Source organism: Oncorhynchus mykiss, chromosome 4 (assembly GCF_057628025.1).
Source record: "Oncorhynchus mykiss isolate SJ-2025 chromosome 4, ASM5762802v1, whole genome shotgun sequence".
In the NCBI taxonomy this organism is placed as follows: Eukaryota; Metazoa; Chordata; class Actinopteri; order Salmoniformes; family Salmonidae; genus Oncorhynchus; species Oncorhynchus mykiss.
Window position 1 is genome coordinate 23,812,144 of NC_143025.1, and position 12,349 is coordinate 23,824,492.

Genomic DNA, 12,349 nt, shown 5'->3' on the forward strand with positions numbered 1-12,349 from the left:
CTTTAGAGGCCTTCAGGCCCAGCCAGCACCGCTCAACCTTAAAATTACCAGGCGCTCCATATTCACACAGCAGCCTAAGAAAAGCATCTATCAAGGAGCTTTGTCTTTACTTCAGTCTTTACTTTTTTCAATTCATTACATAATACTACCGAAGATCTTCAACCTCCATCCAAACTCACAGAGTTCCTCCTCTCCTTGACACTTAGCCCTGTTGATTTAAGGGTGTTTTATAGCGGTATGGGGAACTTGACGCCAAATGAAGTAGATTTTCTTGGCATTTCCTGGCTTTTCAACAGCACTGAGGCACCACTTTACGATGCTGGGGAATTACAGCATGCCCTGGTCCACTTAGCTGGAGGCAATCAACTCTTAACCTGAGTTTTAAAATAGCTCCGGTATAATTACTTCTGAGGAGCCTTATGATACGATGGCCATAGTTAATCCTTCAGGGTAACTACATGCATTCAATCAACTAAATGTCATTTGCTTTTAGTAAACTGCTCATTTATATTGTTCAGCGCTGCACACATTATGCCGGCATGTTCACACATTTGTTGGACTGATCATGTGGTTGCTTTTTAAAGGCCTTCCCTTTACCGTCCATGTCATCACCTTGGAAAACACCCATCCATATTAGGCTGACTCTCAATCATGAGTGTGTCAAGTGCATATCTCTGGCTGGGCTCAGTCACATTACCCTGACTACCATTCCCTAAAACAGTTAAGTGGTGTCACCTTCATCTTCACCCGGATTACTAGCTAAACAGCACAACCCCCAGAATGATACAGAGGCAAACACAGCAGGACAGTGACAGAAGTTTCATCCTTCCAGATGAACACGGGCGAGAATTGTTTGTTTGTTCTGAGTTACTGGAAATGCTTGAGGTTCATTGTCTGATTTATTGACTTGAGGAAATAGTGATGAGTTTAGTGGGTTCTCCTCAGAGAGCTGGCCCCTTCACCCCCTGCTCCAGATGATGGTTTCTGTAGCGGTTTGTTATTAGTAATCTCTCTGGGTTTTAACCGGGATCTAGCTTACTAGGGACCGCTGGCCCTTGTCTTTGACAAGATGATTGTGAACAGCCAGGACCTTGCCACATATTCATCTCGTGAGTATGATTGATTTCTCAGAATATAAAATAATATATATATATATATACTGTACATACACTACATGACCAAATGTATGTGGACACCTGCTCGTCAAATGTGGAGTTGGTTCCCCCTTTGCTGCTGTAACAGTCTCCACACTTCTCAGATGTTTTTCACTAGATGTAACATTGCTGCGGGTACTTGCTTCCACTCAGAAACAAGAGCGTTAGTCAGGTTTGGCACTGATTAGACCTGGCTCGCAATCAGTCTTTAAATTCATCCCAAAGGAGTTTGAAGGGGTTGAGGTCAGGGCTCGTCCATTGGAATGCCAGATGGGGAAACCAAATCAACTCATTTGAAGGGGTATGTCCACATACTTTTGTATATATAGTGTATTTTATATACTGATACCCCTTCAAATTTCAGCCACGTCCTTTGCCGACAGGTCCATAAAATCAAACACACATGCAATCTCCATAGACAAACATTGGCAGTTGAATGGCCTTACTGAAGGGCTCAGCGCAACTCAATATTAGGAAGGTGTTCATAATGTTTTGTACACACAGAGATGGCAACACAGGGCTCAGTGGACCCTAGGGTCAGGCTGCTATTAAAGGGAAACTTCACACATTTTCAACTTCCTATTCATCATCTCCAGCAGCACCCCAACATCAACATGTGAAAATGGCGCATTTCTATGTTTTGTAGTATAAAAGGACAGAGGAAGATTAGTGTTTCCAATGACATCAGTGTGTATCATGTGATATTTAACCAATTATGAGTAGGCATTGCCTACTAATTGGTTTATGATGTCATTGGACACACTTCCTCTATTTTTTACTACAAAACATAAACGCGCCATTTTCACATGTTGATGTTCGGGTGCTGCTGAAGATTTTATTTATTTATTTATTTAACCTTCATTTAACTAGACAAGTCAGTTAATGAACAAATTCTGTTACAATGACGGCCTACCCTGGCCAAAACCCGAACGACGCTGGGCCAATTGTGCGCTGCCCAATGGGACTCTCAATTACGGCCGGTTGTGATACAGCCTGAAATCGAACTCGGGTCTGTAGTGACGCCTCTAGCACTGAGATTCAGTGTCTTAGACTGCTGCGCCACTCGGGAGCCCATAGACGATGATGAATATGAAGTAGAACATTTTTAAAAGTCCCTTTTAAGCTGACGGCCCATTCATTCAGTCAGTCTCCAGACCCTCTAGTTAACAGAACCATCATAAGCCGCTTAGAGATAATGACCGCTTGGAGATAACAATTTCTTATTCCTAATCCCGGTCCTTACATTGCTAACCCTGTAGTATACATCAGTAAACATCAGTGTTTCCCATCTCCAGTGCTCAAGTACCCCCAACACTACGCATTTTTATTGAAGCCCTGGACAAGCACACCTGATTCAACTTGTCAACTAATCATCAAGCCCTCAATTAATTAAATTGTGTATGTTTGCCCAGGGCTACAACAAACATGTGTGCTGTTGGAGGCACTGGAGTTTGGAAACACTGGCCTAAATGGTTGAAACTCTAGTCAGTTGGCAGTGCAGATTTAGGATTACATGTGGAGCTGAACCCAGGGGGACCTATAATACCAATGGCCTAGTATACATCCAATATTTGTCACAGAAATGTGATAGCCAGAATGTTGCCTCAGAACATCAACCCTGTGGGTGATTACTGAGTTTCCTGTGGAGATGGGGGGAGAAGGACACTTCGCCACAGAGGTTAAAGAATAGGGGGGTATTTTTAGTAGTCTTTCATGGCCTTTCTATCATTCTCATCTGTGATTTGCTATGTGGGCTCACCCTTCCTGTGTAGGGGTAAAATGGGACCATCAGGGCATCCTATCTCTGTCTGAGGCCCCTCAGGAGACCTGCCGCAGTCCACTCACCCTCCATTATCTCTTGACCTGTTTACGACAACTGGGCTCCATGGCCATGTCCATCCACAACAATACACTGGTAATATAATGTCCAGAAACAGGACACATCCACACAGGAAAGCATGCGAAGTGATGGATATGGAGGAGAGGACACAAGCCTTAAAGGGGCAATCTGTAGCTGCTACATCCCTCTAGAATTATATGTACCCATTGATCCTTCAAGAAAATAACTTATCAATGCCTCATGTGCTAGTTCAACTGTCGTACCCCATCAGATCCCACCATATAAGCTTATTTTACTCCAATGTTTGAAAAACAAAGTAAATGTAAACACACACTACACTATTTAGCCTCAAAACATGGTTAAAACGATCATTTTGATTTCATGGATGGTCAGTCCTTGCATCCATAGCTCTGTCTATGAATTTGACAGTGGTTACATTTCTCCAGCCTCATCCCTCACCTTTATCTCAAAACAGGGGCGGGAAAATCAATTTGTTATTGTTTCAACTGCTGATTGCTGCTTTAAAGTCCACATTTCTCTGAAGCGGCGCTGTTCTGATCGGTTGTACTTCTTCTAATTCGTCACTTTGTCTAAAAGATGAAAGCCTTCCTTCAGAGTTTTTTTTTTTTTTGCCATTTGGAAGGAAACCTCATTGTTTAGATGGAGTAGAAGAATGCGGGGTTTTGTGTCCACCTTGGCTGTGTTAAATCAGCACCTTCCAGAGGCTTTTCTCTTATTTTGACTTATTTATTTAACCTTTATATAACTAGGCAAGTCAGTTAAGAAGAAATTCTTATTTACAATGACGGCCTACCAAAAGGCAAAAGGCCTCCTGCGGGGATAGAGGTTGGGATTAAAACTAAAAATATAAATATAGGATTGCTGTGCTCCCCCACACAGCAATCCACTCAGCCCATCGCATTAAAAGCACTATACATTATGTGGGTTGAATGCTGTAACAACACAGAATAAAACAATGAATAAAAGTCCCATGATGGTAGTGACTACCCATTATTACTTTACACGTATTAACCATCATAAAGTCATCATCTCATCTCTGTAGAGCTGCTGCCTATGCTCTCTGACAAAATCACTATCTTAGTAGGTCTTCCAAGTAAATAAGGCACTCTCTTATGACTGCTGAATAGTAACTATCAATCACTTAGGTCATGTATTTTCAGACTCCTGAAGCAACTGCTTTCTATCCCTCTCAATCGCTCGTTCTCGCTTCTCAGTCTTCGTATCTGCTATACACAGACCGGACAAGTTTAAGCGGCGCAATGGATTATGGTCATTGTAGTTAATTACCATGTTTTCTGCGCTAAACTATGTAGACTATTGGCCTGTTGGAAAATCCCTACTACATCGCCAATTCAGGCTTGATCTAATTTATCTCTACAGAAACTGCACATCGAGCTCACAGAAAAAAAACTGAATGAAATGGAATTCAAATAATTGAATTGTTTAAAAACTGAAAAATAACCATAATTTTGGTTAATTGCTTAGCACTACTACTCTGACCTTGCAGAGTGTGTGTGGTGTTTGCACCCTCAGCATACAGTACATCTCCTTGGAGCTACATGGCTGTCCTCCACTCCCAGCTGTGCTGCTGAGCTGCCTGGGTCCTTTATTAGTGCTTAAGCCGCTGCTGGGTGTTGTTTTAATGGAGAGGAAATTAGTGAGATGTCTTTCAGTAGCTAGCACATAGCACAGGCCCCAGAGTAATTCTCCTTACTTGGCTACACATCCACATCGTTCCGGCCAAACTGATGTTTCTTCTCCACGATGAGTCTGGATTTGCCTCACCCCCATACAATTTCTAGAATGCGAACACATTGTGACCATTCGGATTGGTCCCAGAGCCAGGCTGATGACATTATCAACTCCTAGGATGGGAGATTCAGACTGAATGTATGTAGCGATCGACAGAGCAGCGGAATTAAATTCAGAGTGAGTCCGTCAGGCAATAATTCTCCCTCTTTAATGGCCCCATGCACCAGAGCCCAGAGCCCCAAGGCCCAACACTGCCCACTGTGTTACCCCCTGTGACCCCGACACACAGACTAGCGTGTCCGAACCAGGTATTTACATGGAACTATTTTAAGCCTGGGCCAAACAAAACAGAGCCAATGTCTAAGCTAACAGACTATCTGGACTCTCTAGGGTCCGCTGGGCCCAAACAGCCAGACTCCAGGAGCAACAAACTGTGGGCTATTTTGGGGCAAATATCTCTCCTTAAAATAATAGAATCAGATGAATCATAGACTTGTAGGAAACATGCCGTTCTCCACTGTGGGTCATGATGAGAGAGGGTCACTAAAGAAAAGAGAGAGAGATTGATGGATCGAGAAAGAAATATTGATGGAGGGATCAGTAGCCCTATGTGATGGACGAGTGTGAGAGCCAGCATAGATGTAGATGATAATTATGATGAGGAGGAGGACTGGGGGTGAGGGGCTGATCTCACTGTGGTTAACACTGATGAGCTTTGGGGCAGTAGACCTCCAGGGAAAAGTCACTTCCTATAAGCCTTTCAACTCATTTGCAGCTTATCTGTTAAGGCAATTTTTACAACCCACTTGTATTACACACTGTGTACAAGGTGTCTCTGTAAGTACTGTACTGTACAGAATAGGCCTACAGTATATGTCATTCTTCAGCCAGCCACAAATAATTGGCATAACTGATAATGGCTATTAATAATGTCAGTATTTTGGTCCATCTCATGACCCCCTTGCCCCTTCTGAAGTTACAGGCCTGTGTCACTTCCATAAATGCTGTTGGGACAGATATAGGGCCTCTCTATAACACTCTTGGGACAGATATAGGGCCTTTCTATAACACTGTTGGGACAGATATACTGTAGTGTCTCTCTCTTTCCAGCCTCACCATCCAATTCACTTAATGCCACTGTAACAATTCCCCCTGATGTCATAAAGGACAGACCACTTTCAATGGGACATATTACAAAGGAATATCAAAGCCATACTTCAAACAAAGAAAAGTAAAGAATTTCATTAATAACTTAAGTGGATTGTGAGATACATTCTAAATCAATTACACAGATTATACAGATGAGCTCTCACACATTTATAGTACAAGGGCATAGTCTCTCTCTCTCTCTCTCTCTCTCTCACACACACACACACACACACACACACACACACACACACCATCACGAACACACTTAGCATCACTTTCCAACTCCCATAAGTCGTCACATGGAATGGGATGTCTGGCTGACCTCTTCACTTACTATAATGAAAATATCTAAACAGCAGGTCTGATCTGGGAGGAAAAAAACAACCAGCACTGACTAACAGGGCTATTTAAAGCTTTCACTCAGACACATGTGCCAGGCAGCACAGAGCATAGAAAAACACAGAGAGCAATTAAAAGTTCTCTCCATCCCACAACAGTGACAGACTCTAACCCACATTAACTAGTCAATACAGAAGAGAAAGCTCCCCCAAAAACGACATTCAGCACTCACACAGCCCAGAGGGCACATTCATCACACCCAAACATTCAGGCTACAGTAAGGGATCAAGGATAAAGCCTCTTTTTAAAGGAGCAACTGATGATTCATCTACATTACCATTGGCTAAGCCTGTTTGCCCAAAGAAAGCTTAGAATAAGATTACAGAGGATGAATCAAAGCCCTTTTCCAGGTTTGATTCATTTTTCCTTTCACTAAAGTACAGAAGTAATTCCAGGAAATTTGGTGCAGGCAGTTAAGATGACCTGGTTTCAAAACATGCAAGACACTGACTATGAGAACACACAGTAGGCTATGATGTGAATGCTGACAGATGACCGTGTGACACAAACAGTGGCATGACGTCACTCACCTTGGCCCTGATGACGGAGCTCTTCTGGTAGAAGCAGCACAGGGCTGCAGTCAAGGTACTCAGAACGTTGCATCTCTCTGACATCCTTCGCACCTTTCGGTTAACTCGCAAAAACGGCCTCACAAACAAATCTTGGCATCAAAACAGCACAGAGATTCTCAATTAGCCTTCACCTATGTCACACCGAGGGGGTGAGCATTGCAGCACCTTACTCTGTGGCTCTCTCTCGTCTCCTTTTCAGTCTAAGCAGCCCTGCTGTCTGTGCTCTACACGGTGAACACACTAATCCATGCTGCTTCACGCAGTCCCGGAGCTCCATGTATGGAGCGGTGGAAACTCCATGTGATCTTGCTCTCGCACTAATAAAGTCAGAGCCAGCTTGGAGGGCACTGCCTCTACTGCCTCTACCAGGACTAACCCCTGCAGCCCCCTCTTACCACTGGCTGAGTTTAGAGGGAGGGGAGAAGCTCCTGTGTGTTCTTCTGAAGCCCGGTACCCTACCAACAGTGCTGCTCTGATTAACACCGCCACCATAAACATGCTCTGTGATTCTTCTGTTCTTTTAACACACTGCTGTTTTTAACTGTGAAGGTCTTTTTTCATACTTGATCTAATACTAAGTCGGTCAGACATAGTTGTTGAACAGAGAAATAGGCAAATGATCTGGTTTCTCAGTCTATATTTAATTTGTCTCTCTGAACAACCACTGAGCAGAATGTATTAGTACACAGATGGGAGGCAGGAGTAGTGATGATACATATTCACTGGGGTTAGAGCTATGTCTCTGTGTCCTTCAATGCTAAGTCCACTTAACTTCAGTCAGAGAGATGGTTGGAGTATAACTGAGCATGTCCAGAAGACTGTATTCTTCATTAGAAAGCAATGGCACTTAGCAGGTGCTTTTACCCAAATGACTTACAGGGCAATGACTGCATACATATTATGTCGGTGGATCCTGCAGGGAATTGAACCCAAGACCTTGATGTTGTGAACACTGTTACCGACTGAGCCACACTGGCGCAACAGAGGGTGGTGCGGACGGCCCAGTACATCACTGGGGCAGAGCTCCCTGCCACCAAGGACCTCTATACCAGGCGGTGTGAGAAGAAGGTCTGGAAAATTGTCAAAGACCCCAGCCACCCAAGTCATAGACTGTTCACTCTGTTCACACCTGAACCGCTTCTATCCCAAAGGCTGATGAATGGTTCATCAAATGGCTACCAAATGGCTGACCCCTACCTACATGTACATATTACCTCAATTACCTCGTAACCCTGCACATTGACTCAGTACCGGTACTCCTTGTACAGTATATACAGTAGCTTCGTTATTGTTATTTATTGTTACTATTTTCTATTTTTATTAGCTAATTTTCATACTTTTTAGTTCTGCATTGTTTGGAAAGGGCTCGTAATTAAGCATTTCACAGTCAAGTCTCCATCTGTTGTGTTCGGCGCATGTGACAAATAACATTTAATTTGATTTGACACAGAACCACTTTTTGTCAACTGCCCAAGTAATGCCGACAGAGTGGAATGTCAACCACTCCAACAACTACAGGAATTGACCAACCACATTTCATTGTCCAGGGAATGTTTGGTTGGACCTCCAATACCATGATATCAGCTGACATCCTAACGCGTGAGCGGTAAAATCCAGCTTCATTCAGTTGAAAAAGCTTTAGGGAAACTTACAGCCTATTACCGGCATGTGGGGAAAAAGCCAGATTGCTAGACGGATGAAAATATACTATAGCAATCATTAGATACAGCCTCACAGGACTGGCTTGCTTCATCCCTATGAATCAGCGATACGGTCCCACTACAGGTGAGGGGGAGTGAGAACCGGCTGACCTAATGATTCCCTTTTACACAATATCTAAAAAAAAAAAAGAAGGAAATCTGCCATTTTGAATCTATGTAAAGTGAATACTCTATTAAGTATGTTCTTCTACTCCATCTATCTCCAATATGCATCTGGAGCACATCTGGGGCTCTACAGGACAAATCAGTCATCCATGTGCTTTGTTTTCATGTTGTATAATAGTTTTAAGTGGTCCTCTCTGTCTTGTGCCATTCATAAATCTGTTGTAAGAACAAAAAGCTCCCGTTGTAACCACATTGGGAAAGGGTCAGGAGATCCAATGAGTGCAGGAGTGTAATTACCCAAGAGCCATTAAGAAATGCAAACAGTTGGCTATCTATCGGCTGGGTTCCATTCCCCTGCCTCCGAAACGCTCATAAAGTGTAAACAAAGACATTAGGGAAAGCAGGCTGGAACTCCCTCTTCTCTACACAGTGCAGAAATGCTTTCCCGCAGGAAACACATCAAACAAGTTAATTGCTTTCATTAAAACCCCAGAAGACTGCGTGCCCCTGGGAAAGAGAGGAACCTGTTAGAGAGTTTTCACAAGCTTCAAATTACCAGCTTTAAGTAAAGTACCCCCCAAAATACACACATTTATTTCTCTAGACAAGTGGAATGGAGGAACAGCCAACTCAGAATACTTTACTTTTGACTGACATCCAGTTGACCTGTATCATCATTTTAATTGTATTACACCTTTATTTAACCAGACAAGTCAACTAAGAACAAATTGTTATTTAACAACAAAAAACGAATGTAAGACAAAACAGACAGAAGATACTGGAAACAGAGCAAATACAACCGCAAACAAACAGTGCATGTGTAGGATGAGGAACTCAACTCGAGGAAGTCCGGGGAGGCAGGAGGAGCAGGTAGCTGACTAGTGGTGGCTGTTCAGCAGCCAGATGGTCTGGGGGTAGAAGCTATTGGCCAGTCTGCTAGTTTTAGCCATGATGCTCCTGTTCTGCCCACGTCTGAGTGTTTGAAGCGGGTGGCCCGTGGCTGAGGTCACTGATGATCTTCTTGGCCTTCCTGCATCACCTGGTGTTGTAGGTGTCCTGGAGGGCAGGCAGTGGGGCCCCAATGGTTTGTCAGCTGAGCGTCCCACCCTCTGTAGTGTCTTGCGGTCTGCTGCGGTGGAGTTGCTGTACCAGGCTGTGATGCAGCCTGACAGTATGCTCTCGATGGTGCTCCTGTAGGACACTGAGGGCCCTCGGAGTCGAGCTGAATTTCTTCAGCCTCCAGAAATTGAAGAGTCGCTGTCATGCCTTCTTCACCACGGTGTCTGTGTGGTTTGACCATTTCAGCTCCTCTGAGACGTGTACGCCGAGAAATGTGAGTTTTTTTCCCGTCTCCACGGCAGCCCGTTGATGAGGATGGGGGCGTGCCCCACCTGGTTCCTCCTGAAGTTCACAATCAGCTCCTTTGTTTTGCTGACGTGGAGGGAGAGGTTTTTTACTTGGCACCACACCATCAGAGTACCTACCTCCTCCATGTATGCCATCTCATCGTTGTTGGTAAACAGGCCTACTACTGTCCCGTCTCAGCAAACTTGATGATGGAGTTGGAACTGTGAGGCCACACAGTCGTGGGTATACAGGAAGTACAGGAGGGGACTGAGGACACACCCTTGTGGGGCTCATGATGGACTGTCATTTGTCAGTTGCATAGGGAGGAGTTCAGTCCCAGGGCTGTGAGCTTTGTGGTGAGCTTAGAGGGCACTATGGTACTGAAGGCTGAGCTGTAAGCAATGAACAGCAACCTCACATATGTATTTCTCTTGTCCAGGTGGTTGAGGGCAGTGTGCAGTGCAATGGCGTTTGTGTCATCCGTGGATCTGTCAGGGCGGTAGGTGAAGTGGAGAGAGTCGAGTGTCTCGGGAGGGAGGAGGTGATGTGGTCTTTGACTAGCCTCTCAAAGCACTTCATGATGACGGAAGTGAGTGCTGCGGGTCTGTAGTCGTTCATTTCAGTTACTTTACCATTCTTGGACACGAGCAAAGAGGAAGATGGATATAGAGCCAGATAGAAGTGTGCAACCAAGCATCAATAAGTGATTAGAATGCCTTTGACACTGATGATGACAACGCTGTGATGAAAGGTGAGACACACAACACACAACGCTGGCACAGAACCAAAGAGCAGTATTGACCAGTGCCAAGTGTGCCATTACAGCACATCACATACAATGTCCACATTTGTCTCTTGGTCATGTCTAAAAGATCTAGAAACTGTGTGTAATGTCTGTCTGTCCTTTAGAATTTTGGAAACTACAAAGGATAACACAAATACCATTTCCCTGGAAAGCATATTGGCACATCTTTTAATTCAACTCCAGAAAATAAAAAGATAAGAACAGACTATCAAGAGATTGACTGGAATTATGGGTGCACTTCAACACTGTCTGTCCAGCTGTTCTGCTGTGTAATAAATTATACTGTAGTACTTCAATCAAACCACTAGAGATTGCCATTTCTCTTACATTGTGGTATGAACTGTGGACTCTGTGGCTGCATTTACACAGACAGCCCAATTCGGATCTTATGCCCAATTATTGTCAAAAGAGCTGATCTGATTTTCCAAGAAATGCAATTGGTCCGGTCCGTCTCAATCACACCTGTGCTGCATATCCTAGCCACACCATATGCACATTATGTATGAATGTTCCTATTTAGAAGTATTGTGAGAAATCCAAACTTATGTCTTTGCAGTTCTGGCAATTTCTTTCTTCAAATTGGTAAGTCAATCTCTCTAACCCCCGGGAAATTGACACTGCTGACTATTTCCCTGAACGCAACACAATTCTCCTTATCTACAGCAAGATCACCTAAACTCCACAGTCTTTGACCTTGCAGTAGAAAACGTTTTACGTGCTGGGCAAATTCATTTACTTGGTATTGATGAAGATGATAGGACTGCAATCCTACATACAGGCTGTCTAGTCTGGTGAGTTGTCAGACTGTCAGATCTCACCCTGCCTGTCACATATGGTGTGTATTTCTGTGTGTATTTCTGCAGGCTGCGCGTGCTGTTCTGTGCTGTGCAGGCCACACGGAGGGCCAAAGGGTCTTCATCTGGTGTTTAGCAAGGGCTGGAGATCTCACAGGAGGCACAGAGAGCCATTGTTCCCTTTAAAGCTCTTTCATAAGCAGTTAGCTGCTTACTGTTCAGCAGGTTCTAAGAGGAAGAGAGAGAGAGAGGCTGTGTTAATGCCTCGTGTGAAAAGAAGTAAAGAAATCCCTTCATCGGGGGCCCGGGGAGACCAACAGGTCAAACAATCCACTAGGCCTGATGTTCTCCATCCTGTCTTTCCTTGTCCTCCGGTTCTTCTCTTTCACTCTCATGCTCTCTCTTTCCATTCTTCTCACTAGGTCACTCAGTCTTTCACGCTATACCCCTCTTCTCTTCTACACTCCAGCCACTGAATCAATGTGGAAATCTCATTGGATTTGCAAAAGGTCATCAACGTAAGGCCATTTAATTTTTTTCACCCAATTTTGAACCTAAATTCAATGACATGGTGACTTTTTTTGGTTGATTTCACGTTGAACTCACATTAGCTGACAACTCAACCAAATGTGAATCAAAACTAGACTGAAGAGTCTACTGGAGTAGCAGGTGTCTGGTCCTGGCCCTTTG

At 44.0% G+C, this 12,349-nt stretch overlaps 1 protein-coding gene across 5 annotated transcripts in view; it reads right to left on the reverse strand.

Annotated features, from left to right (window-relative positions):
* LOC110521551 (breast cancer anti-estrogen resistance protein 3) overlaps window positions 1-12,349 on the reverse strand; it is a 93,148-nt gene that overhangs the window by 13,821 nt on the left and 66,978 nt on the right. The window contains exon 1 of one of the 5 annotated variants that reach the window (XM_036969088.2): window positions 6,846-7,542. The exons of the other annotated variants lie outside the window; for them this stretch is intronic. Within the exon in view, the coding sequence (XP_036824983.1) occupies window positions 6,846-6,929 (84 nt within the window). The 5' untranslated portion in view covers window positions 6,930-7,542. Of the gene's footprint in view, window positions 1-6,845; window positions 7,543-12,349 lie in introns of those variants that run through there. 5 annotated transcript variants of the gene reach the window in all.